We start from the raw sequence: 27,990 nt of genomic DNA, 5'->3' as shown, positions 1-27,990 counted from the left end.
GACGAAAGGCAGGAATAACAAACTTGCGCGATATGTAGACGAAGGATCTATAGATCCGATTTATATTGGTAGATTGAAAAACAATCAAACTGCAACGAAGATTCTACAGTGCGTCCCGTGACTATAAAACCGCATAGAAATGTTCGCATCTGTGAGAAGAAAGTTCTAATTACGTTCGTTCCAGGATATTGTACTCGACGAGATTTTCAAGCTCGATTTCCTAAAAAATGGAGCCTAAATCTTATTTCTTGATTTTCGTTTTGTTTCACGGCGTAGAATCGTTGTGGCTTTGCTTGTAACAGGAATCATGGTGGATGTGGTTTGATCGTTTTTGGATCGACGAATGTAAATGAGATCTATAGATTCCTCGATTGTTCGCATACACAATGTAATTGCTTACATTATGCATAGCACCGCAGTATCCTGTTCTCTGTCTTTGTACAGCTTTATCAAAACTCCTCTCGCATACGTTGCTACGTGCAGACCCACGTCCTGTCAATGGCCGTGCGAAAGTTTCATTTTCGTCGACGTTACGCTCGAATTTTCTGACTCATAATTACGTCAGTCACACGCCGATGTGCATAAAGGAAAAAAGCTAGGCTTTCTCCTACAAACGAGTAGGTAATTGGACTTAGGTTTCGTTAACCTACTCGCACAGCTCAGCGGATTCCGTAGTTTTTTTTTTTTTGTTTTTTTTTTATTACGTTACACATTAGTACAATAAATATATGTCTATGTAATTATATATAATTATAATAAATATGCGTATGTACTTGATTATACAAATATATGCATTCACAGTATATAAAAACGGTTCCTGCTGTTTTACAAATAAATAATTCCGAAATTGCAGCAATTTTCAGAACGATATTATAACACGTTTCAATAGCCAGGAGAGATATCGCGGTTGTACTGTATAAATATATTTAAAATGTATAAAGTACCATACAAAAAAATATCTTTTATTAAATTTGAAAAGAGTGTATAAAAAGGCGTGTCGCGTTATATAATTGAACAATGCCCGACTCGATGGTTTGCGAAATATATGAAACACGATAGCTGAATATATGATTTCAAAACTTGTCCGAATTCTTGTTACAAGGCACTGTTAATGTATTCTGTATGTGCGAAGAGCAACGATCGTACTGAGAAAATATAGCGCTGAATTTACAAGACCACAAATCTAAAAGAAAACATAGCCAACAGTAATATGTAGTAAAATTTCAGATGGTTGTAAAAAGAGTGGCTTTATTCTTTTCACTTACTGCCGCTGCCATTAATACTTCGTATCCTCTTCGGCCTTTCACGTTATTACTCACATGCACCACGTATGTTAAAGACGCAGCTAAATATAATCCAAATGCTATAGAGTGATAAAGAAGTTCCTAAAAAAAGACGCGAGGCATAAGTCTAATCGTTTAGTTTGATCTGATTCATCGATTATTTCGTTTAATTAAGCCCGATGCAGACGAACGAAAACTTAGTTACGAAATTGGGAAACTCCTATGGAGTTCTACTATACTTTTAACTTTTAGTGTACAATATTTGATCGTTTGTCGGAAACATTCTGTGGTTGTATCGTTAGAGAGTTTCGACTGCTGCGAAATCGCAATCGTACCACATTGTTCGGCTGCACTGGGCCTCACCGCAAGTACACAGTGTGAAACTTACATAAACAGTCTTCGCAATGATAGTGGACGTTGTAAGGGAAGCTAAGCAACTTAGAAGCAAAATAAAGGTACCGATCAAAAATGTCGTTGTTATTAGGAGGAAGAATAGTTCTGCGGTGTATACGTAGCTGTCATAGTTGTTCGCTACTATTGCCACGCACACAACTCCAAGTGCCTAAAATGAAAGAATTTCAGTAAGATAAACACACTTATCTCATTTTTTTGGATGAAAGCGGAACTTTGATAACGATATGGGAACCTAATTAGAGAGAAGAGATTAAAAATGTTGTGGATATTTGTTAGGCACGAGTTCTGTTGAAAAATGTGAATTTTTTTTTATTAAAATGTCATTCATTGTCGGAATATATCAAAATTTAGTTTCTGTATGTACTATAGTATTTCCGCAATTCGTAATTCCGAGCATAATAATTTTCATCCAGATGAATATGTGCATATTTTTACAGAGTTAGTGCTCCTACAGTTTGATTTTCATGATTACATTTATCGTCGGGTTGAGTTTTAATTATACGTAAAAATATTGTACAAATATTATATAAAACTATGTATATTGTACAGAAATATCGCGTAGGTATTTATCTTATATGTTAATTAACAAGGGAAACTAGTTATGACACGTTTGAATATTTATATGTACCAGTTTACGTTAAAACATTTCTAATAGATACTTACCACTTCAAACAATTTAAATAGACCGCCAAAGGATTTTAAATAACCGGTATTGATGTTAACTGATGTGGAACCGCTCGTTACCGTTTGAGTTCTAATGGTTACCGAATGCGACATTGTCATCTCCTTCTTTATCGACTCTGAAATTTTAAAGCAGCACATTACAGCTGTGGGCGTTTCGTAGGAAAACAACTTCGGAATACATATTTAAGCGAAAGTCTGTGGGCAAGAAGAAGGCCAAGGCCAGAGATTTTTAGGGCGTAACCTTATTTCGTCGACAGACTTTCTTCTTTCGCGAAATTCATTCGACCCAAGAAAATACATACTCTTGTATATTGATCTCATTTTTATATATCTTACGTTATGTTTAAATGTTTGCCAAATAATAAATAAAAATAGAACGCGAGAGCGACAGTAATTCATAGTAATGTACGAGAAAGGGATTGTAGATGCATTCACTTTCGTTATCGTTTCTTTCATCCCGGCGCACCCTTAATGTTTGCTACAGATCGATACCGCGTCCAACTGTCGGAATCACATCTCCTTCCAGTATTTTTAAGGATATAGAAGATAAAGTCATATAAAAAAACATTATACCTCTTATCATACTGAACGTAACCGTTAATACCTTGTATTTAAAAAAGAGAGAAATACTCATAGGCCAAGAATCGTGCGAGTTTAAATAAATAAAGAAGAAAGATAAGTAAAATAAACGTCATATACTTAGAATAATAAATTAAAGCTTTATGCAGAAAAGTACCTAAAATAAATATTTATTAAATAAATATGTCGTGTCGAATTTATGTACACGAATTAATTTTCATAATTTAATAATAAACCTCATGGTCCATTCAAAATATACCGATACTGTTTTCGTGAATTCGAATCACGAACACACCCGAATTAGCATGGCTACAGGCGAGCATGTGTGAAATTTAGTCATCAGTTATTTTTAAGTGAATGTGTGTCAAAGAAAGAATTGTACGATAATGATACCGGATAATTGTTAGGTTCTCTTGTCAACTTATTCATAATATATTTATCTTGTTCCTATCTATTCCTGATAGTATATTTAATAATAATACATGATAAGGAAAAATCGAATTCTATAATGTTTTGATCTGACCAAACGTAGTGACATATTTTATAAAATGCTATTGTATGTGCCAAAGATATCGTTTAATCCCTTCGCATAGGAAGATGAAATTATTAAATATGTACCTCATCACGCAGTTATCCAATAATGCATCGCGAAACAGGTATCTCGTACAAAACATCACACGAATGATTTTACGTTGCAACATATCTCGTCCAAAGTGTATCACGAACGACATTGCGTTGCGAGATATTTCGTCTTCCGTTGGGAAGAGGTTAAAAAATTGAAGATAAGAATAACATCTAATATAAAGGCTCGTTCAAATTAATCAAACGTATGAATAGGAACAATTTGAATTCAGACAGTTTGACAGCACGTAACAAGTGTTGTTTATTTAATCTGAGATATTCTTTGAAATTTCTGTCTTTCTTCTCATTATCAAAACACTCGAGCGAATATAAATAATAATAAGTTTCGCATAATGATCTTATATAAATACTGTTTCGTATATTTTGTATAATAGCTGTGTAAAGTACTTTTTCCCAGGAATTATATTATTGAAATGTATATCGTTAAAATTGTACTACACTGATTCACGTCTCACAACCGGCAATAATAGGCGGAATGTATACAAATCTCACACTGACCTTAATAAGGTAGGTGGTCGCGCCTTGATCGCCTGCGAATGACTGAGGTGCAGACTTACGTTTCCAACCATAGCACGAGTGACGTCATGGATGATATCATACTTGGATCCGTCTTCCTAACTAGAGAATGAACGTGTAGTATACACGTATACCAACATTAAATTGAAAGAAAGTAACGTACTTGTGTACATAATAAGATGCGTAGTCAAAGTTATGTATAATACCACATAGCAAAATATCAATATGTCGATGAAGTACAAACTTCAAGTTTAAGCATTAAAACTTAGTTTTGGTAACGTAGTTATGGTTTCGTATCCTTGCAATTTTTTAGGAGTTTCCGGTGAATAAAATTTCAAGGTTCTCGATGAAATTCTCAATTAATTTTCTAACTTTATAGTCAGACGTAATTCCACGAGCACAATATTCACGCACCGTGTTCTGATTAACATTTATTTATAGCGCGTTGTGAGTTAGTATTAGCAGTCAAAGCAAAATATTTTTCATTGCTATTTAGCTTGAATAATAACCAAAGTCGATAATGTGATAAAAAGTAAAACAAAAAGTAAAGCAACGAATGTAAAAACAGTATATGACAGCATTTAATCGTCGAATCGGACTCGATAACAATCCTTTAATTTCCACTCTGATAATTGGTTAGTTGATTTTGAATCATTCATTAAATAGAGGAAGGCAGTCGGCGATCTTTTTGCAAGGCTTGTATATAACTTCTTAACTGCCTTTTGATAAATCATTCCACTGATGCTTAGCTTTCCATTGATGTTATTCTTGTAGATTGAAAACGAAAAGTTATACATATTCCAAAATTTCTTTATTTTCCTCATCTGACTTACTGAAATAAGAGGAAGCATTATCGGAACGCTGTACAAGTGGAATTCAAAGACAATGTCAAAAACGAACATATATTTCAATGGTAATGTGTACAGAAAAAGTACAATGTATCCAGGAACACACTCATTCACGTAGTAGCGAACAGCTCTTACATCAATGAAAGTGAATTACATAAGTGTCCTTTATGTGATTGTCAGAAAATAAAAAAAGAAACAAAAGGAAGAAAAAACGATGTATAGCGTTCAATTTGTGCAAATATATTAACTATATAAAACAGATATTTATATATATATATATATAAACGTATATAACTAATGCGTGTATACATATAAATAAAAAGTCGCGGTAGTGCGAGAAAGGTACAATTAGAAAATTAAATTGGACGGGAAGTGCCGCGTAAGGTACATCGATGAACAACCTATATAATCCATTGCATATTATCAAAAAGAGAAAAAAAGAGATCGACATCCAATATGGATTTTATCGATTCTGAAACACAATTTGCTTTTAAAAGGTAACCTTTACATTTTATTGTAACCGTAACATTTTCCTTATTATTGTATATTATGTTTGTACAGTGAAAAAATGAACCGCGTAACGAAGAGGATACACGAATCTCGTCAAAACAAAAACTTTAAGAATCGTTGATATCTCTTCGGCGCATTAACCCGTCCTGAACCAGCGGTAAACTGTATTCATCTTTGTTTTATAATCGTTCGAGTAGCGAGCATGATCCCAGAAAACCGTAGTCGCAAACCTATCGATCGAATAGCATGATCGTCCAGTTTGATCAATCTTTAAGGCACGTATATTATAGAGTCTCTCGTTAAGCTACAACACATGATCAGGTGGGGGCCTCGTTGGACTAGCTTCGACTCATTCGTCTGTCCACGATCTTGCTCTTGTTCGTAGAACGTACGATCGCGAAAACCCGAGTGTAGTAGCTGTGTCGTAGGTGCTCTTCAGGTACCTAGCGTCTCTTCGAGTACCTTTGCTTCTCTTCACTGTGTGTTACTGCTTCTGAACTCGACGTAGAGGAAATAGGAGCCGGCAGCGTACGCCAATGTATTAAAGATTCCAAAGACCTACGCAAATAGTAGAAGAATTTTAATCGTTATTCTCGTTAGTAGGTAAAAACCGGGGCGTTTTACGACTTCGATTGGGTCGTCAAACACGTACAGTTGCTCACAAAAGTATCTGGACACCTACCGCAGAAACCTTTTATCCACATATCGTGCGTGTTATACAAAGCATTTTGAATTTTTAATTCGTAAAAGATTTCTATAAATGTTTGAACATTTTCTTGAGCAACTGTATCTTGTTTTTTCATTTGACGCGTAGTTGAGTAGAATGGAATAAATAGATTGCGGATTTTTATGCATTCATGGGAAATTTAGAAATGCAACTACGCTATAGTAAAATTCATGCTACTACAATTTGACCAGCGACGAGGATACTTATGAGCGGTAGTATAGATTCCACCTGTCTAATTATATTCATAGAAACATAAATTTGCATAAATATCTGCAGTCTAGTGACGAGACACGTTTATTCTTACCCCTGCGGCAATATTCCTTGAGACTGCTGAACCTATTAACGAGGTCCAGACAGATAACTGAACCACGAAGGCAATCAGATAAAGGAAGGTGAATATTCCTGTGTTCAACAGTTCCTGCAATTGAACAGACGCTTTGTAAGTACGAGGTGAAGTTGCGTTTACAAAATGAAAATTGCTGTTCAGCTGTTTACTCACCGTTGCGATCCAATTGATAGGTAGCTTAAGCGCTTCTCGAATCGACAGCAGATAGGTGAAACTCCATAAAAGAGTAGCGATGAAAGCTGTTACGGCGACGAATAGAAACCAATGGGACCCGCTTACCAATGCCGGTGAGGCACATGACATACATATTATACCAAAACCCTGAAACCAATTGAAACACGCATTCCTTTAATTTAATGATTTTCAACATCGAATCGATATGTCAATCCCCATTGTGCACATATGGGATTTTCATGTCTAAACTAATTCGAACACGACACTCCACTTATTACGTTCTAATCGTGTGTATTATTTGCTATGGAGGATCCCATTTAGCTGGTTCGTATTAGCTGTATAATTGTCTATTTACATAAATTATTTGTCAAACATGTTATGGCATGTAATATTAAATTTGGAATGTTCGAGGACATTATACGAATAATGATCCACACGGAACTTCCACGTTTACACTTTAAAAGTACCGTAGATAAGTTTATCTATTAAAGATCAATTTACCACTGCTTTTAATTGTTATCGCATATGAATAGAAGAAAAACACGAACAGCTTAAGAAATTGTTTTCTAACGCTTTGTTACGACCCTCTACCTAGACCGGGCCATATACCGCTGGCCAGACGGGAACCAGACATCCGCTCATCCTTACTGCGTACCCTCAATAGTCTTAAGGACCCATCATATATCCCTGTAATTTGCTAGCTAAGGTCCTTCAGACCGAACAAATATCTTTTTTCCAAATCGCTTTCTGAAGAGTATTGTCTACTACGGTTTTGCGGCTTTCAACTTTACATATTCTACAACGTTAGAATAGTCGACATGTCAGTAACGGGTTAGTTCAGCTCTGTCTTTTCTCTTATTGCTACGTCAACTATAACAAAAACTCTACGAGCCTTGCTCTATCATGAACGAATAGTGTGCCATTGTATCGCGTCTCTATACATCTCTATACATCTAAATCATTGTCGACGATATATATCATAAGCAACGGTGTGACTTAAGTGGAAAAAATAAAAACCTTATAACCCTGTGAATCACAGTATTATGCTAACTGAATCATCCCTATTATCTTAACGGAAATTAGGGGATCGATGAACTCGTGGTGTCGATTATTATAATCGTAACGGGAATTTACGACTCCCGTTGACGTCTCCCCTCGCAATTGCGTCTCCCCGCGATTGGTCGAAAGCTTCGTTAGCTTTACGTCGTATTTCAGTAAATTTCTGAACGTAATAATTAAGCGATTTTCCCAGTTCTATCGGAATAAATTCCTCGAATTCCGGGGTTTCTGCTTTCGTTTCGAGAAGTTCAGGAAATTCTGCGGATAATGTATTGAACAAATGAACATCCCTATGAACGATCTTATCTTGAACCTTCCGCAATTTCGCGTCTCTTTCAGCTTGCAAAGCGACGAAAGGAATCCTCTTTGCTTCGAGTTCCGAGGGAACTAAATTCCTTTTACTCAAAAGAACTTCTTTCATTCTGTCGAACTCCTTCGATTTCCACGCGACGTCTTTTGGAATCGGAACGTTTCGCGCCCTTTTCTCCGCTTTCAACCTCAACCTTGTCTCTTGTTCCCTCCTAAGTCTTTCTCTCGCCTCTTTCGCCTCTCTTTTAACTTGCTCCTCGTGCCTTGCTAATTTTTTTGCCACTATAGCAGGGTCGTTATTGACAAAATCGTTCTGCCAACTGGCGAAAAGCTTTTTCCTTCGTGTCTCTTTCCAAGTATATTCTTCGAACCAATCCATTCTTTCTATCGTGCTTTCGTTACGAGAAACCTCGGCTTCTGTGAACACACGAAACAATCCACCACCATCGCCTACGCCTATCTTCTTGAAACCATCGTTATATAATACAGGAGATTCTAACAAGGTTAGATAAGTAATTGGTTCCAATGAAACGATTTGGGTAAATATCGGCTGGGTCGATTCGTTCTTTATATCCCACATCTCAAGGTTACCGTCTTGGCTGCCGACCAAAAATACCCCAGGTTCGTTAGCCCAACAACAACTCGTATAACGAGAGGAAGTTGCTCTCCAAAATAAAGGAGAATCGATATGATCGTCGTTCCAAATGGCAAACACTCGTCCACCGACTGTGAGGAGCACGTTCTGAAGATGTGTCGACCGCGTGATCTCTACAACAGGGCCATTGTGTGCGTAAGAACAGTTTAACATATCGCATTCGATAATGTCTGTTGAATTTTCTTCGAATATTTGCTTTTCCCACGCGCACGTTATCAACCCTTCTACGCAACCTATCCATAGGTACTTCGTTATGCAATGCTTCTCTCTTACGTCATTTTTATTCGTATCCGGCGAATTTTCACCGTGTTCAGCGACGATAGGTGGAAAGCAGAAACATAAAGAAGTAAACTGCGGCTCTTCATCGACAGTTTGAATTTTTATACGAAAACTCGGCCGAAGAGGTTCGTCAGAATCTTCATCATCGCGAACAGTGTGTCTCGAAAGAAGAGAAATATTCCAAACTGCTATCGTGCCGTCCTCGGAAGCGGTTAGAAGTTGCACGTCAGAAGAAACGAATGACTTTGTCAAGCTTCCATCTGGCTCTGTATTATGTTTGGCAGGTATCCATCGAATGTTTCGAACAGGTAGCTGATGAGAACGATGTCTGTCCGAAACAACGATAGGACGAAACACTGGTAAACTGTTTCGTGTCGACGTTCCAAGTTTTATATTTCCGTCGTCGAGATTATTTAGAAACTCTTTGATGTTCCAGATAACTATCTGACCAGTGGAACGACCTCCTATTAAAAGATTATCGTCGTGAGGGCAAAACGAAATGGCGTAAATTTCTCTGTGGTCCTGAAGTGCAAGCTGTGGACGAAGTGGATCGTTTAATTTCCAAAGGAGCACTCTGGTTTGAAATTCGGTCTTGCTTCTATATTCGTTCTTTCGAGTTTGTCTAGAAAATTTCGATTTGCTGATGTACGAAATCGCTAAGTATTCCGTCAATTTTGGATGCAACGAAACGTCAGAAACAATTTTATTGGCCGTAAAATTGAAATCAGTGAACGACACCTGTTCACGAAATGCAGGCGTATTGAAGACTGTTGAGATATCTTCTTCTTGGTTAGATAAATTTTCAATATCATCCACGTGCAAATTAACAGCTGCGTTATATTTAATTGCATCGATCATTTGTTGCGAACGAGCTTCTAAAAATAGTTCTAAAGCTGTTTTTTCTCTGGGTTTCTCGATTTCCTTGCATTGAATAGCGTCCTCTCTGTGTGGCCGATCGTCGTCATCTTTTTCCGATCCTCCTTTTAACTGTCCCTCTTCTTCGTTATTCGCAACCATAAACTCGCTCAAAATGTCTTCGCACGCGTATTGAGTCCATGCATTTTTAGGATACTCGGAGCACGTTTGAACGAATGTTTCACGAGGTTGCATACACGTCTGAACAGCCCTGCAAATGCATTTTCTATCCACGTTTTCGAATTTCTCGTCTTCGTTGATCAGCTGGACGTAACTGTCTCTAAAATCATTCGCGCTTCTGTCGCATAACGTTCGACAAGAATTCAGAAATCTTCCAGGTAATACGATTTCTATCTCAAAATATTCTCTCGTATTCCTGACGAACGTCTCCTCTACTTCCACGTCACTACCTAAAGAGTTCCACGGTTTAACGGTCTTTATTACATTGCCGATAATTTTCTTCCAGATAATACGAGTAATATTTCTATTTCGCTGTCGTACAAGGTCCCTCGCTTCTTCGGTGAGACAAATCACAAAGTCGTCGGACTTTAACTTAGTAGACGAATAGCCTACGAGGAACGTATCAGCCTCGTAAATTTCGATATCTTCTCGAAAAACCGCCAGTGAGGAATCAGGTGATTTAGCGAACTTTGCGACAACGTCTCGGTGCACATACGCCCACGGATATTCCAGGAACACGTGTTCGCCGACCAAACAACCCAGTTCTCGTTGCGTCTTGGGATCGAGCTTCACGCGTTCTACATTCTCGATATTTTCGTCGACTAGCGTCCACCCGTGCGGATACTTAACCGCTTTCCTTCGCATCTCGTCTTTCTTTACGACTGTCCGGTACGATACTCGGTTAGAGTCATTAGAAATACCGAGCATCGATCAAACTTTCTTATATCCTAGAAACCAACCGACTTCGATCATCCTACGTTAGATTTCTTTCTAGCCTGTTGTTTGTCGCAAATGAAAATCGTTCACCTAAAGAAAGTTATATTTAAAGCAAGGCACGGCCTTGATTCGAGCTACACTCGACGTCGTATTTTATTCCATTTGATACTCTCTGTTCATGCGACTAGTCATATTCCTTCCCTTGTACTCGTCAACTATGAACAATCTACGAATTTAACCTACTAGATATAAATCAGTCACGACAAAACGTTTAGCGTTGCGAAGAAGTAAAAATAGCGCGCGAACCTTGCTGGCATGAAATTTAGATACGAATGTTTATAATATACAAGAGGCTGGAATGTACGAAAGGGTGAACGGGCGCGAAAGTGCGAAGGATTGGAACGCTGATTGGAACTGTATACCGAAGGAAGAATTTCACTTTCACTCGTTTGAAAACGTCGTCGACCGCGATAAACGTTCGACTGAGAATTCCTAACACCGATATCTTATGCAACGACTATACAAGTTATTAAACTATTAGCGACATAATCGTCCGATTTGCTTAGAAATAACTTGTGCTTTCTTTTATCTAATTTCTATTCTTTAGTATCGGTATGATGTTTTTGAAACGAAATAACGACGATTCCTAAAATAACTTTGAAGGAGGGTAACTAGCTGTTAGGAAATATAGGTCAGGCATCTGCATTATTCATTGGGGGAACGATCTACAAGCATTAATGCGCCACTTTTAATATACATACATAACATTAACGATCGTAATAAAGATGATAGCGAACCGCTCTAGCCCCATTCACTTAAACTATGTAGTAGATATGCAATTGATGAGCAGGGAACTGAAACATGACATCATCGCATTGACGGCGCACACATTTGCCGCCGCATTTCGATAACGATAGTTTTCGCTTTTGCAACGTATCAGCAAACGTAAAGACTTGTAACGGTTTCGTACGACACTTTTCCATATTTCGTCGAAGCTTCAGGCGTCTCTTAACATTGGACAAGCTTAATTGAACCAAAAAACGTGCAACAAGATTGACTTGAATGAAACATACAGAGGAGGAGGGCGGATGTGTAACGAAGACAATTTTCGTGGAAGCGAATGCTCTTCTAAACTTAGCAACAAGTGTTCCACTAAATTCCAAGTTTTCATCGTCGAGTCAATGGTGATGAATGAGGATGCGAATTACTGAAATATTACACGAATTGGGTTATTGGTTACTATCGCTAAGTGTCAGACGAGTTTATCAAATAAGTGGAAAAAGTGTTTACAGCGGGAATAGCACAATAAACTCAATATTAACGCGATAAAAGATATTTGTAAATAAAAGACGTGTACGCGTGTGTGTGTGTAAAAATTTCAGCAGCAATTCAGGAGGCATTCATTTGCAGACGTATGTGTAACATGATTGCGATTCGTGCATGTAGGAAACCGCTTACTTAAAGTCCAGATAATTAATTGAAATGCGAAGTCAGTACTTAGAAATAACAGATAAGATATAACCCGAGGAGAAACCTTACGACGCACATGCGCTATTCGTGTACGATTACTAAGTGGCTACTACCTACAGTTTAGACTAACAGTTTACAAAGCTAGAATTTTTTCATCTCGTCACGATCAATTAATCGAAATTAAGAAGAAATCCTGAGAAAAGCATGATCGTGTGAAACAGAGTTATGTAAAACAGAGTGTTTTCTAGTTCAGAATTTAAATTATGACGATAAATCACATGTTAGATTAGTTCAAAAGGACAGTGATTGGTATTGATAAATTCTCTTGGATAACAGTAACAAATTTAACAACAAAGTAAAGGAAATTTTAGAAGTAAATTTTATTCATTCTTACAAGTCATCCGATTCGAGTCATCGCTAGAAAACAACGCGTAATTTATCAGTTTATTAATAGATATTACTCGTTAAAGTTGGGATATTATTGTGTAAGGGAAGAACGATGTTAAAACAACAGTCATATCATTTATCGGCTTGTTTCACGCGTCATTTCTAAAACTATAGCGCTAAACTTTAGTATAATTCTGTCAGGGAAATGACGTATACTCCTTAAAACAGTGATGACTCTAACAAGTTCTCCGCTTTATCTTAAGGTTCCAGAAATAATACTTTTACAATCGGAGACGAACGACTTGGACTCGTAACTTCCGAGCAACGAATAATTATGCTTTTCATTCTTGGCGATAAATGGCACCGGAAACTGTGACTTATATGAAAAAGAAACGTCGATCGATTCGCATAGATTGATACGTTTCGTGTTCGTTCCACTCGTTTAAATTGGCAAATACTTTCAAAATTATCAGGATTTACGCTAGTTCGCGGGCTGTTGTAACTTTTTTTTCTGTTTAAAAGGCTACTGTTCGTGATACAATCCCCTTTTTTATCTATAAATCAATTTGTGCAACATTACGATTTATTAAACGATTACGTAATTGCAATGAGCCAACGTACGTTATCGCGCTTGTTCGATCATAATGAAATGCACACCGGTTATAGAGAAATAACTGCGTAATTAGTAATATAAATCGCGTTAAATAACGTTACGGATTTAACCCTGACACGAGTGTGATATAGAAGATCTTGAAGTGTATTTTGCGTGTCGACAAATATTCCTTGTAACGCGTTAACTATTTCTTACGTCGTATTTCTTGTATTTCCTTTCCCATGATGTATACGTAAATATTTTATACTCCCATGTAAATCATATCTTTCTTCATCACAGTTTGCGTCATTCTACGAAGAAGAAACAAAAACTACAGATGAATAATAATGCTACTTATTGCTCTTCAAATATGTAAATCGTTTACTCAATCATTCATCCACGTGATGTAATGTATGAGTTATATACCTAAGAGATTAGGTCGTGCAACAGGATTGCAAGTACACATAGATATCGTCCAAGATCGCAAAACCAATAAGAAGAAGAAATATAAATCGACGCCCATATTCAATATATCTATAAAGATTCACCGTATGATTTAATTAATTGGCTTATACTTTCACAAACGTGGAAAAAAGATTTATATGACTTGAATTTGCCGCTTGAGTCTCTTTCTCTGTGTTACGAGGCGCGGCTTGTCCTTGCGTATAAGGTAGGTAGTTGCGTGTGTTTACTGAGTTTACTGCATAACTTGTTGCACCAGGCGATATGCTTCGTGAACAGCTTATACACCATAGACACTCGTGAACCTAGAACTCTGTAATCGTCGTCGTGATCGATATTGCACAATTCGTTGTGTTTTGCTCGTCTGTGAACTAGCTAAAATTCATGTGCTTCGAGTGTTTCTAGCTGTCGAGTATTTTTCAAGTATCTAGTAATACGAGTATTATTGATTTCTCGAAATTTCTTAATGATATCTTACACGATGTAAGGAATGCAGTACGATGTTATTATCAGGACCACGATTAGCAGAACGATCGATCATTGATAGAATGTTTAAAGATAATACTTCACGAGAAATGTTTGAAGATAAGAATAAAAATTCAAAGAAATTGTGGCGTTTTTATTTCGAAATCCTTATTGGATCTTTTCATAGTCGATAATATCGTATATATGTATTTACAAAATTAAAAATAATACCGAAATTATACATACGCGGACAAAATACGACTGATAATATTTATGGAATATTAGAAATATTAGAAATATTTAAAATAAATGACCACGTGGAAAAAGAATTATTCTATTACCTGGAAAATTCAATTATTCAAACAACGTGTGTCGTGATCAGTTCGAATAATCAAGATTCTACTGTAGTTCGTTCGACAAATAGAATAACAAACGTCCATCTTGGCGAGGTTAGCAACAGTATCGATGACAGTTTGTTCCACATGCACGTGTTTTCCGTTCGGCTACTGTGTAACTTTTTCCGCGCGTTTTCTTCTCACGCTCTATCAATGAAAATTACTGAACGACTAAGTACGTATCACCCTGACCGAAATTCACCATTCAAATGAAGCGATTTCTTCCCATTGTGTTCACTGTTACAAAGATTATGCGATATTGGTCGTACGAAACGATTGGGGTTATGTTTACTTAAAAGTCTTCTTAAATTTTGCCTTTACGACTCGACGTAGAACAAAAAGTTGAAACATGTAACTAAGATATAAGCTTGTTGATAATGAATTTATTAATGGGTAAGAAACTAGAGACATAAGAAACGTGTAAGAACTTGAACAGCTTGGAAAAGTTGTAGGATCTATGTCATCGGTGACCCTGAAATATACTGGATTCATTCTATTCGTGAGTATCATTGTACACGCGGCATAATACATATACGAGAATAAATATGACGTACGTGAATGACACGGTAAATGACATTCGTATTGTATTAGTTGTACTATCTATTTCTTATTAATGCATTCCACGTTAAGGAGTCTCGCTGCTAATGATCAGAGTCGAAGGCTGGAACAACCGGCTTGCATAACAAATAACCTCACAAATACTAGACAGGATTGATAGAAACGATGTTTTTGGCATTATTCATCGTGGTTTGGGCATTCGTTCATCAATGGTAGTAATTGCTCGTTGTAATAATTTAACCTCCTGGAGCTAAAAAACACGAAAAGTTTCAATGAAATTTGATTCGAGTCGCACACGTGGATCCTATGAACGGTAAAGTAGTTAGTAGAAGAACGAAAAATTATCGAGAAAAAGTCAAGGACAGCATGAATTTTTAATGAATCGTTCCGATACCGTTGGTACGGCCTCGACGTATGGCAGTAGGATGGAACTGTGAGTATGTGGGACGCCACGTATGGTCCCGGTCATCGGGATGAACATGTATGGTCATCGAACGTGTGTCTAGTTAGTAGGGACGTGTGTCGAGCGCATCGAAACTATGCCACCGACCGGGAATCGTTCCAAGACTTTGGTCAATCACGCGCGATCGTCATCTTTAATAAAAACCGGTTCTCTTTCCCCTTCACATCATTGATATTTGTAGATTTGTTGCTTCTTCTTCTTTAAGAAGATATATTCGGTTTACGTGTTTATTTAAAACTTGAAATTGCGTATTTGAAAGTTAAGATAAAATTATGTGTATACTTTTATTTAGAGGAGTTAGACACTTAAAAGTTCATGGAATGCACCAAAGATGCGAAGATATATAAAATACTCGAAGTACTTATAGTGCTTCTTACGAATGATGATAAAAATTTTCTGCTTAAGTACCATTTCCTTAGTAGTTACATAGTTTCTTTAATTCGTAAAAGTATGAAATTGTATAAATATCCACAGGCTAATAATTATGTAAAATTTATAACACTTTGCATACCACGTAAATAAATATGCAACCGATAATATACCGTCTGTATCGATAAATGCGATTCGAGGACAGCAAAAGTCTCGTGAAATAAATAGCTTGGTCATATTTGATTTCTATCTGCTAGTAATTTAATCGCACTGCTGCAAAATCACCGTCAGGATTTGTCATATGTATACTTTTTTTGCTTATATCTCGCTACATAAATTAGCTCATTTATTTCGATAGATAGAAAACAATGCGCATCTATTTACGAGCAAATATAAACCGGAAAACGTCAGCGGGCGTGTCTCTGATTGCACGTGCGTGAACCAAAGAGAAACGATGCTTGCTGATGCTGATCACTTAACGGTACCGTCGATTTCGAAGAGGAATCCATTACGCAGCCGGAAAATCAAAAACAATCAGCTCGTTTTTATTAATATTTCTATTTTAATGACATTTTATAATTTAGAAAAAGGAATATTTTAATACGCAGTAGCTAATAGCTGAAAGGATCTGTTAAATTCAATGATATAGTTGAGGAAATATTGTAGAAGACAAAGGTATATGTAACTTAAGACAAACGATATCTTTTAATATCTTTTAATATATTAATCTTCTTAACAAGAGAAATATTTGTGGCGAGAAAGGAGGAAAAATGTTTGTGCCAAAATTAAATAAAAAGATAATTGTGATAACATGGATATGATAGCAATCTAAGTAATGTATTTTAAAACTGTTCCCCTGCAAAAAATGGAAATTGTGTCTTACCGTGTTCTTTCTCTAATCTTCGTATGGAAACGGATTTTATAAGAAATTATTATTATTACTGTTTCAAGATAGTGGATGATAGTTCGTTAATCGTTCCGTGAGCAGATTACCGTTATGTAGTTATGCCGTTGCAGGTTCAACGTTACGGTGTAAACGAAATTCGAAACTACGTATGTTCCCTTACTTTTTAAATGATAGTAAATATCTTTACTGCATGCTCGGAAAAGTAAGTTGTATTTAGTAGACACGAAATTGCGCAATGCTGAAAAAGATACGTGTTTAAAATAACAATACCGTGCAGAAAGATAATAGGATCGTAGTAGCAAAAACGATGATGAATGTTAGCCAAACTCCAATGGGATTAACAACATCGCAAAAATAAAACTCCGTCTAAACGACATAGTAGCTGTTCTTACTTTGCAACACACATTGAAAAATACGATGTGTACTTATATCTTGTGTGTGTACGATATGTACCTATATCTTTGAAACGTGGAACAAACATGCGTCTGAGATTTACTAGTACGTGTTATTCTATTTTTATCAACATGAATGTATTGTATAGAATCAGTTGCATAATACTACATACTTAATCTATCACATTGTTTGAAAAATACACGAATGCAAGGAAATCGAAATACTCGGTGCGATAAATTTTACAATACATTAATTTTTCCGATATTGTTTGTTTTTATCATATGCGAAGATATCAAAAATATCATTAATCATTATTATTGAAAAAATTTTAGATTGCAATCAGCGCTACCTTGTTTTATTAATGATTAATAACCACGTTTAATTCTGGCTGTTTGATTAATTAGATCTTGCATTTTAATCAGAAGAAGATTAATTACCGAAGTATGGTCGATAGATTTTACTTACTACTTGTGCGAGTTTAATGATACCAGGTATCGTTCTGAAGTAGGACACGTTCAACGTAATGCCTAACAGAGGGTTAGGTTGAACCGGTTCCGTCTTTACGGTAGGCACCTGTCGAGGATTGTTGCTGGCGTTATTGCTGGAACCGTCCATTGTCACAACGGTCTCCGACATCATATTATGTTTTCTTCGCGCCAAATATACCACGACGTAATTCGACGTATATTCGTCAGTGAAAGGGATACCGGTGTGAATATGAACACTAATAGAAAATAAAGATAACCGGTACCGCGACTGCCAAGTTCGAAACACCTGTTGGTTCACCACGGCCCGCACGGAGGCCTCACCATTGAACACTACCTACGTATTAGCCAACAACCCGCTGTTCCCCTACCGTATTCTATTTTCCCCCACCTTTATACAATTCCTTCTTTAACTTGTCAACGAAGTTGAAGCCAATCGCCACGTCTTACGAGTTTACCGGCTCTTTCACTTCTTCCTTATCTATGCCAACCGATAAATACATTTCATTCCATTTTGTACCTCCTTTTTAAAAATTCCACAAATTTTTAATATTTTTCCTCTGTAAACTCTATCATATTCGCTTTAGATCTCGGTTTATAATTCAATACAGAATTGCATCATGAATATTTGACAATCATGTAAAATATCTCTTCGTATCCCTACTTTAGAAAATTATACGATTATTAAAGTATAGAATATCTTGTAACTTAAGAACTTTTAGAACAAAGTAGCTGTTAATTAAAATTTATGTGTGCGAATATCAATACTCTAGTAAATGTATGTTTGTCGAAGAATAAAAAATGGTGTATAACTTATTTGACTTAACCTTATTAATGAAATCATTGATATGATGGATGTATTTTTAAATAGATGCGCCTTGGCGCGGTTACAAGAGAATTTGGAAGATCATTGGTCACTCAAATAGAGATCGTACATGTGATGAAACGTAGAGGCAATGGTAAGCCAATAGCTTCTGATTGCACGTTATATGCAACAGCGTAAACCAATCACTAAATTGCCCTAACGGAATCGACGTTGACACATCCCATTGGGAGAGCTGTTTTGTTCATCACTTGTAGGTTATCAATGATGCTTCAAGTGCCTCTCATGACGTATAAGACGTGTAATTTCGTGTTTTTTACATAAAGTAGTGAAACGTTGACCAGAGGCTTTGTGCATCGTGATAGGAGTATCGTATTTTATTAATCATCTTTTTAGAGGTGTAGTATTTAAACTTGTATCTAGGTATAAACATTTGTGCAAGATGTCTTAGATATCCAGTACATTCATCGCATCGGTATGCAGATGATCGTCGGCTGAATTACGATATCATATATATTATTGCATATTTACTATGTTTTAAATTTCATACATCTATTTCTGTTTTGTTTATACTGTCACTGTTTTAAATTGCGATAAATAATTTTACATCCTTGTTTATTGCCTCATTTCACAATTAACAAACAAATTGTTCCGTAAAAACATATTTTATATAGGTATACTTATTTTCAGCAAAATCTATACAAAATGTCTCTGTATCCAACTCTCGAAGACTTGAAGGTGGATCATATGATGAAGGTAAGATCAAACTTCTAGCTATATATATTTTTAACTGTAAAGTTATCCATTATTTCACATATATATTATATTTCGGGGATGAAAGGACATCGGGACTTCCCTTTTGGAATGTTGGGAAAAACCCCAATACCCTAGTCCAGACTTTTATTATAGCTACAGTTAAGTAAGAAAACTAAGAAATAGTTTTAGTGTTCTAATTCGATTTTATGACAATGGGCTTGAGCTCGAAGTGACATAACGGGTCACTGAACGTAGCTACGGTCACGGGAGGGACGTGTACCTGACAGAGGTATGGGATAATTATATAGCTCTCCTTAAAAACAAATATTAACCCGAGAGATAGAGAGAAGAATACACAAGGGCAGTTCCACTTGGACTGCAGATCAGTTCATTCAGATAAGTTTTAATTGTACATTAAGTCATACGTGTATCACTTTGTATTCGTCATCCCGTTGACCGTAAATTCGTTATCGAACTCAGGTTCGTTCCATTCGTTGTCATCAACATTTCGACTATTCGATTGCCGTTATTACTAAATTCGAGTGAAGGTTTATCAAACGCCCACAATTCCAACCTTAACCCAACATACTTATTTACATATTAATTTATGTCATATTTGCAGGCTCAACTACAAATGGAGTCACAACACAATGTTTTACCTATATCGCAAGAACAAACTGAACCATCTGCACCTGCGCATAATACCCTTTCTAATATGTTATATCCTTCATTAGGAGAATATATGGGTTTGGAACTTACTGAAGAAATGATAGCACAAAATATGCCCGAATATTCTCATGTTAAACGGAATGTAAGTGATATAATAGGACTTTAACTAACTTACAATTTACAGCAAAATAACTATAAAAAATCTATGTTTCAGATGATGGTACGTACACCTGTAACCTCAGGTCCTTTAGCAGGTATGGTTGCACCATTATCTGGCCAGTCTTTAGGATTACAGAGAGCACAAGTTACAAATGGTATAAGAGAAGTAAGTAATTTTCCATATTTATGTTATATGATATATATAAAATATTAGTATCTTATATCTTGAAAAGGAATAATCTTTTTATCTTATCGTTATAGTTGATATTATGCAAGGATAAAGATGGTAAAATTGGTATGAGAGTTAATAATGTAGATAATGGCATTTTCGTATGCCTAGTAAGGCAAAATTCGCCTGCTGCACTTGCTGGGTTACGATTTGGAGACCAAATTTTGAGTATCAATGATGTCTCTGTTGCTGGATATACAATGGAACAAGTTCACAAAATGCTCAAAAACGCTGACATTAATGGCATTAAAGTAATAGTAAGGGACAGGTCAGTTACATATTCTTTTTAGTCTGTAAAATTATAATTTTACTATTTTTTTATTAAATTTTGTCAATTCTAGACCATTTGAACGCACAGTAACAATGCACAAGGATAGGATAAAATATATTGGATTTCAGTTCAGAAACGGAAAGATAGTCTCTTTAATTAAAGATTCTTCTGCTGCCAAAAATGGACTTTTAACAAATCATCAAATATTAGAAGTTAATGGAAAGGTTTGTTATGACATAATAAATTTATATGTGTATTACAGTTATTAAGTTCGAATAATATCTTTTCCACAAAATGGTTTAGAATGTTATAGGGTTAAAAGACAAAGAAGTCACGGAAGAGATTGGGAAAGGCGGGAGTATAATCACGTTGACGATTATTCCATCGTATATTTTTGACCACATGATCAAAAAGTATATTTTCGTTAGTATATAACATTATGTCTAACTATATTGCAAATATTTTATCGAAATAATATTTTTCAGAATGAACAACAGTTTGTTGAAAACACTTATGGACCATTCTACACCAGATTTTTAAAATAGCCTTGAATTCGTATTTTAAAGTTAATTTTATATCTTATTTTTTTAGAGATATATATGTACGTCTTTCATATTACAATTACTATATATAAATCAGGTATAGTAGTGCGTTTATATTCCACATATATAAAAAGATATAATAAAAAGATAAAGATATAAGTCATATTAAAAAAATTAATATCTTTATATTACTTATTATTCGATTTTTTTAACTAAAAAGTTAATGGGAATAGTTGGAAGTTTTTATTATTTATCATATATAAAAGGAATGGTAATATATAAAGGTATATTTAGATCGTTTTTCATATTTATATAATACCTAACAAATATGTAATGCTTATTCATTTTATTATTTGGAATATAACCACTATTTATTACTATGTCCAGGGTATCTTTGTTATTTAAATAAGAATATTTGTTAATTCTTTTAAAAAAAAGGTTCATATCCTTTTTTAACAATTCAATTTATATGAAAGTATTTTAAACAATGACGCTTAATTATATTCGATATGTTTGTGCATATTTAAACAATTTCCATAGTATAAAAACTGCACATTACAGTTTTAATCTCTGATTTTTTATTACATTTATGTAATATTTTATCATATCTATTTTTTCTATTGATATAATCTTCATAGAATCTTTAGGTAAAAATATAATATTTCGTATTGTATATTAGCAATGTGCCAATTCTGTACAAACTTTAAATAAAATGTATACTCCGTAGAATTAAAAGTTACTCAATACCTATATTTTGCTTTGTTCCTTTCTCATTCTTTATATTTTTGTCATTTCTTATCCTTATTTTGTGTTCTTTAATAAGTTTTCGTTCCTCTATGATTACTAATTCCCTCTGCTAATACGTATGTAATATAAATATGATAAACATCTCATAACGCACGCGCATTTGATATGCCTTAAACATGGCAGTGTGTGTTTTATTTGTCGTCCCTGCAAGTGTAGTAACACAACAATTATCAAAGTGAAATGTAGTATTAAATATTGTTATGATGAACGCGGGATATAATTGTCGGATTAAAGAATTATCATATATCCGTAATACCGCAGGCAAAGTTATTATCTATGTAAACCTAGGTACCGTAAAGTACTACTAGGAAGTGAGTGATATAAATGCGCTCGGCTATTAGTGTTATTTTGTCGAGTCCGGTACCCGACAACAAGATGTCTCATCCTGATTACGAGCAAACTGCTCATGATCATGCAGCATTGCTTCTACTTTTGAGGCCTATTGGCACACAAATCAAACAAAAGACTATTACCAGGTTATGTGAACGAATAATGAAAGCAGGCAGCAGATTCTCTGTGGCCGATTCTACTGGTGGAACGCGCGAAATTCTTGCTAGATTCGTTAGAGAACATCCTGTTGAAAATAACGATTGGGGAGATTTTCAAACTCACAGAAGATTGTTAGGGTTAATTACTTTTGGCAAATATGACAATCAAGTGGAGTTAAACGAGTTGTGCAGAGTCCATGAGACTTTAAAAGTAAAGTACAGTGCAACATTGTATGATTCACGTGCTATTCTTTTTGGGCCATTAGAATCAAATAACGCTCATGAACCACCAGCATCATATAGTACACCTTCGAATTTCAAAACCAGAGCTGTGTTTTATACAGACGAGACATGTCCTGATCTCGAAGTTCATGTAATGGAGTGCCTCAATTCTTTATTCTGGATTTTGGAATCCAAAAGATTAGAAAGATCAAGAGAAAAGATAGACCGGGTCTCTCTTTTACTAGCTCCTTTTGAAAAGAAAGATTTTATAGGATTAGATCTTGAATCTAGGAATAATAGAAAAAGATGTGTAGGTCGCATGACAAAACATTTGGGTGATTTATGTCTCCAAGCTGGTCTACCAGCAGATGCTTTGAGCAATTATAATTCTGCAGCTAGCGTACTACAAGCTGTAAATGATTGGTTGTGGCTAGGAGCAGCATTCGAAGGTTTATGTGCTGCATCTGCTTTAGTGCTATATCCAAATATGTGTAGAAGTCTTCCATTGCAGAGAAACTCTTCTCTTCAGGAAGGAAGTCCAGGTAAGCAGAGGTATGTATAGAACAAATTAATTTCAGAAATGGAAATTTAATGCTTTGGATAAAGAATGGATAATATTTCACTATATATAGAAGAGGTTCACAAGCTGTGGCAACTTTGCTATCACCCCCAGCTATAGAGGTGGTAAAGAGTAATATGCCACATATTTTGCTACCTGAAGAAATATCAAAAAAGTATCGCGAGGCAATAGTACATTACAGTAAATATCAATATGCTGGAATAATTGAGACAGAAGCTAGCTTTAAGGCTACAAGAATTTCAATAGAGCAAAATTGTACTTTACAAGCTGCTTCATACTTAAATAATGTCATACTTATAAATTTACCATTAAGTGAGCAAGAAAAAGTATGTAGTTTACGCGAGAATGTTATTAATTTACTAAATGACAATAACAAGAAATTATACAATATTTTAGATTGATCGGTTCACTACATTATCAGATTTATACACAAGTTTTGGTTTTATAAGAAAAGCATCATTTTGTCTAAGATTAGCTGCAACAAGACATGTATCTCAAAATAATCCTAATCCAGATTGGCAACAGTGTTATAATTTAATGTTACAAGCTACTTCTGGATTTAAATTGTCCTTAGATCCTGTTGATATGTCTCCTGGTAATTTTTTTTATGACATAATTTTGCATCGTGTCGTAACGCGTTAGCGTTAAGGGAAAATTTGTTTGTATAGAAAACCATAGAGGCTGGCCAGTTATACAAATTCAGGTAATAAATGAACTTGTTACTGCCGCTAATCGCATGGGTAATCCAGCATTGGCGACGAGACACATGACATTTCTACTTCAAACGATGTACAATTACTTAACTCCTAATGAACGTAAAGAAACCGCTTTGCAACTTCAAAATGTATCTCAACAATGCGAAGGCGCTCCCGTACCTCTCGTAAGTTTTAGGAAAATGTTAGGATAACGTTTTCAGCGTTGAAAGTAAAATTATTCCCAATAGGTTTTAGATTCTGGTACAGTTATACCGCCTGCTAATTTAACGAATATTCCAAAAACTAAATCATTTATTTTAAAAAATATGCAACCACATCTTCAACCTCAAAAGATTGAAAGAGTCAAAGAAGATCATGGCCCATTTTTATTTACACCCATTAACTTTGGATCTTTAGAGAGGAAAAATATATCTAAGAGTAAAGTTGGTACGTGCATGGATCGACTAGATGTTGCCTACAAAATTATATTATTTATAATTTACTATATAACAAATATAAATGGTTACAGATTATTTATGGGTAGAAGGTGATATTTGCGAAGTATCCATGCAACTTATTAATCCCTTACCGTTTGAACTTCACGTTTCCAATATGAGGCTTCTTACAAATGGTGTAGTATTCGAGTCAATTCCCGAAAGTATTACGCTTCCTGCTGAATCAGGACCAATTGCGGTAACATTAGCGGGCAGGCCTAAAGAAATTGGAGATTTAGAGATTCTCGGCTTTAGTACGCATACATTAGGGGTGAAATCAAATTGTAGATTAAGGTATATGGAGGGAATGGTTCACTCTCAATATACTGTCGAGGTAGTTCCAGCTTTACCAAGAATAGAAGTAGTCACAAGTTTACCTCAAACTGCAAGCTTTAGCTCCGGAGATAATATAGTGACTAGCGCAAGTATATCATTATATGGTGGAGAAAGGTATGTCTATTATAAATAATTATAATAACAAATATATGACTGGAAGCTAATAGCCATTTCTACGCTGTAGTGCCGAATGTACTGTAACAATTACAAATATTGGCCAAGTTCCTATCGAAACAATCGAACTATCAATACAATCAACATTAGACACATTACTCGAAAGTAAAATATTTAAATGGAGCGATAAAAATTTTATGGCACAGTTACCCATACAACCCGGTGCTAGTGCCAGTCTTACATTGTATTTATATGCGGCTACAGATTTTATAGCACCTACATCGCGAAATGGTAATATGATCAATTGCGTCTATCTTTTTCTTTCAATACAATGACAGTGTAATAAATTATTATATATTAAATATCTTTTAGATATTAGCAGCAGTACGTATCTCAGTCAGCCGAGCAGCTTAATGTCTCATTCAGGACACAGCTCGTTACCATCTAGATTAAGTTCCCCGTCGCATACAAAGAGACAATCCGAATTAACTTCCTCATTCAGATCAGGTTTAAGTTCTCATTCGGGCCATTCTTCTTTGGCAAGTTCGCGTTTATCCAAGCTCGCAGTTCCATTACATACTTCAAATGTTGTCGAAGGGCAATTGAAAATAAAGTATTCGGGTGGTACAGGTCTAACGGCAGGTTATTGTCGTATATCATCAGTTTTTATCACAATTGAGATGTTGCCTAGTGTACAAATTACAAATTGGGATGTACTTCCAGCAGAAACGTAAGCGCTTAACGAAAGAGTCGTATCTCATATTTCGATCTAAATACGTATACGTATATTTCCAGGCCGTCACAATTTTATCTCGTGTTAGATTTAACAAATATGACTAATCATGAAATGGAATTGCATTATACACAAACTAAATGTATATACATGGAGGGTAAAGAGCCTTGTAGAATTCCTGTACCGGTTGATAGATGTCCACTTAATAAATTATCAATGGTAATAAAGAATATCTTTTATTCATATTACAATTAAGAAATCTTACAATTAACAAGTAGTTTCTGTTTTATTGATAGTTAAATGGGGCAGGTGATATCGGAGAACTACAAAAAGTTTGTTCCGAGCATATAGCTTCATTAGTTGACCTACGGTGGCAATTATTGGGCACGGAATCGATCGGTAAAGCAACCCTTTCTGGCATCACTCTCACCCAAGATATGTTGGATCTCGTTAGAATGAGTCCCTTACAATGGGGTATGTTTGAATAATTATTTGTCGTATAATTATGATCCTTTAACTACCCTATATTAAATTGATAAATGTTTTTCAGAAATCAAAATAAACGATGTAACTGTAAAGGCACAAGATGAACTTACGTGTAGTTTAGGTGAATGCGTTAGTGTCGGAATAGGGATATGTAATGCTTTGGAACATCCACTAAGTGATCTTATGTTAACTATAAATTTTTATCAAGATCACCATAATGGTGTAAATAATTATCAATTAGAAACGAGATTATCCATTGCTGGCGCAAATAGAGTCATGCTTCCAGCAGTAAGTTATTTTAGTGATAAAAATATATACAGTCCTAATAATTGCATTTCCTTCTCTTTCTTTCTATTCTTTTTTAGTTACAGGAATATGGACGAGTTTATCACGAATGTCGTGTAGTATTCTTTACAGCTGGACAGTATAAAATAGATATTCAATGTAGTAGTAAAGAGTCAACTCCAAATACGCCAGTTCTTTGTTCGGAATTGATAAACGCTGGACATACGTGGCGTTATATACCACCGATAGAAATAACTGTCGATGATTACTGATGTAAATGAAATTATTAAATGTGTGATTTATTAGACAGAGAGAAAAATAAAATGTATTTATGCTTTGTTATTATCACTGTATGCAGTAAGATGTAAAAACTTTTACTTTTTTTAATAAACTATCAAAGAATAATTGGTTTCTATGAATATTCCATTCCAATATATTTATATTTTACATATTTACTTTACAGATATGCCGCTATACGCGCTGCCGGTAAAAAGCACATTTTTACTACTGAGCAGCACACTCGAAATTCTATTTTGTTCTTCTGCAATTTGCCCTATATAGATTTCAACGGTAACTTCGTCAATAAGGTTTCCTTTTCTTTGATACAAAATTTTTTCGAATTTCGCGAAGATTATTTCTGGCTAAATATAACCCCAACTCCAACTAAAATTTCAGTTTAAATTTTCTTTAAAATCGAACCTTGTGAATTAGTCTCTCGAATGTAACATACGTTACTGCACAACTGTCTTGATGCATTTTTGCTTATGAAAATAAGTTGATCAAACTGCGCGCCATATCCTAGGGACGTTTTTTACTCTCCAAAGAAAGTTCTTTGCTGTAAATGGTTGGCCGTTCGTTACTAGTTACTAGTAGATATAGATATTTTTGGACTTTAGGTAAAATGGAAGGGTAGAAGATTACGGTCATATGAATCATTTATATGGCCGTGTAGAATATATAGTTTATAGGGCAATCCTTTCGCTAGCTAATTCAAGGGCAGTGCTGCCAGTCACCTCAAGGCTACAATGCCATGTGATTTATAATTAAAGCCTTATCAATATCGCCCTTGTGTCGGAGGTCAGGGCAGGAATGGTTGTGTGTGTTCATGTGTACGTGTGTGTGTGAAATGAAAATGAGAATGTGTGGTCTCCTCCGTAATCGACGGAACTGCCTTTGAGTAAACTACAGAAGGTATTTACCCTATAGTATATTGACATTTTTTAAAAATATAAACTAGGACGTGTGGCTGATACTAAATTATTGTATTTCACTTTATCAAACTATATCAATACCACAATTTGATTATGGTATTTATGATTAATAGTTACATACATAAACTCGAATGCAAATAATAAATAATACATTTGTCGCGTTAAAACAAAGTACTGTATGTAACTTAACGATTCATACAAATCTAGTTATTTGTTTTACGTTAACTTATAGTTCAAAGATAGCAATAATTAATAAAATCTTTATATGTTGGACAGATGTTGATAACTTACACGATACTTTTGTCAT

At 35.3% G+C, this 27,990-nt stretch overlaps 5 protein-coding genes across 9 annotated transcripts; 2 read left to right on the top strand and 3 right to left on the bottom strand.

Moving 5' to 3' along the window:
- Positions 1-941: 941 nt before the first annotated feature.
- Positions 942-4,229, bottom strand: LOC117154759 (uncharacterized). Of its 2 annotated transcripts, none has more exons than XM_033330015.2 (5): positions 4,101-4,229; positions 2,361-2,497; positions 1,672-1,845; positions 1,266-1,385; positions 942-1,183 (listed from the first exon to the last, which is right to left on the bottom strand). In XM_033330015.2, exons 2-5 carry the CDS (start codon positions 2,478-2,480, stop codon positions 1,109-1,111), a joined length of 489 nt encoding a protein of 162 aa, XP_033185906.1. In that variant the 5' UTR covers positions 2,481-2,497; positions 4,101-4,229; the 3' UTR covers positions 942-1,108. The 2 variants fall into 2 exon arrangements, with proteins under 2 accessions (XP_033185906.1, XP_076478793.1); XM_076622678.1 differs by lacking the exon at positions 4,101-4,229 and adding an exon at positions 3,579-3,713.
- A 777-nt stretch (positions 4,230-5,006) lies between these two features.
- Positions 5,007-18,127, bottom strand: LOC117154758 (CKLF-like MARVEL transmembrane domain-containing protein 4). Its single transcript, XM_033330014.2, has 4 exons — positions 17,764-18,127; positions 6,703-6,870; positions 6,508-6,621; positions 5,007-6,034 (listed from the first exon to the last, which is right to left on the bottom strand). The coding sequence occupies exons 1-4, from the start codon at positions 17,935-17,937 to the stop codon at positions 5,951-5,953; spliced, it is 540 nt and encodes a 179-aa protein (XP_033185905.1). The 5' UTR covers positions 17,938-18,127; the 3' UTR covers positions 5,007-5,950.
- On the bottom strand, positions 7,148-17,753 carry LOC117154761 (dynein axonemal intermediate chain 3). 2 transcript variants are annotated; one of them, XM_076622665.1, is made up of 2 exons: positions 13,713-17,753; positions 7,148-13,597 (listed from the first exon to the last, which is right to left on the bottom strand). In XM_076622665.1, exon 2 carries the CDS (start codon positions 10,826-10,828, stop codon positions 7,835-7,837), a length of 2,994 nt encoding a protein of 997 aa, XP_076478780.1. In that variant the 5' UTR covers positions 10,829-13,597; positions 13,713-17,753; the 3' UTR covers positions 7,148-7,834. The 2 variants fall into 2 exon arrangements, with proteins under 2 accessions (XP_076478780.1, XP_076478781.1); XM_076622666.1 differs by having other exon boundaries at positions 7,148-15,090; positions 15,163-17,753.
- Positions 18,128-18,835: 708 nt separating the features above from the next.
- On the top strand, positions 18,836-21,406 carry LOC117154769 (syntenin-1). Its single transcript, XM_033330030.2, has 8 exons — positions 18,836-19,004; positions 19,297-19,362; positions 19,985-20,173; positions 20,246-20,356; positions 20,452-20,687; positions 20,761-20,914; positions 20,994-21,103; positions 21,176-21,406. Exons 2-8 carry the CDS (start codon positions 19,312-19,314, stop codon positions 21,228-21,230), a joined length of 906 nt encoding a protein of 301 aa, XP_033185921.1. The 5' UTR covers positions 18,836-19,004; positions 19,297-19,311; the 3' UTR covers positions 21,231-21,406.
- Positions 21,407-22,144: 738 nt separating this feature from the next.
- On the top strand, positions 22,145-26,877 carry brun (trafficking protein particle complex subunit brun). 3 transcript variants are annotated; one of them, XM_033330020.2, is made up of 12 exons: positions 22,145-23,301; positions 23,382-23,655; positions 23,726-23,924; positions 23,998-24,209; positions 24,273-24,471; positions 24,554-24,968; positions 25,039-25,259; positions 25,341-25,698; positions 25,764-25,920; positions 25,998-26,175; positions 26,252-26,475; positions 26,559-26,877. In XM_033330020.2, exons 1-12 carry the CDS (start codon positions 22,364-22,366, stop codon positions 26,742-26,744), a joined length of 3,561 nt encoding a protein of 1,186 aa, XP_033185911.1. In that variant the 5' UTR covers positions 22,145-22,363; the 3' UTR covers positions 26,745-26,877. The 3 variants fall into 3 exon arrangements, with proteins under 3 accessions (XP_033185911.1, XP_033185910.1, XP_076479029.1); XM_033330019.2 differs by having other exon boundaries at positions 26,553-26,877; XM_076622914.1 differs by lacking the exons at positions 23,382-23,655; positions 23,726-23,924 and having other exon boundaries at positions 22,145-23,291; positions 26,553-26,877.
- Positions 26,878-27,990: the final 1,113 nt, after the last annotated feature.

This window comes from Bombus vancouverensis, chromosome 11, assembly GCF_051014615.1.
Source record: "Bombus vancouverensis nearcticus chromosome 11, iyBomVanc1_principal, whole genome shotgun sequence".
In the NCBI taxonomy this organism is placed as follows: domain Eukaryota; kingdom Metazoa; phylum Arthropoda; class Insecta; order Hymenoptera; family Apidae; genus Bombus; species Bombus vancouverensis.
The sequence above is the reverse complement of the archived record's forward strand: the minus strand, read 5'-3'. Positions and strand labels throughout refer to the sequence as shown.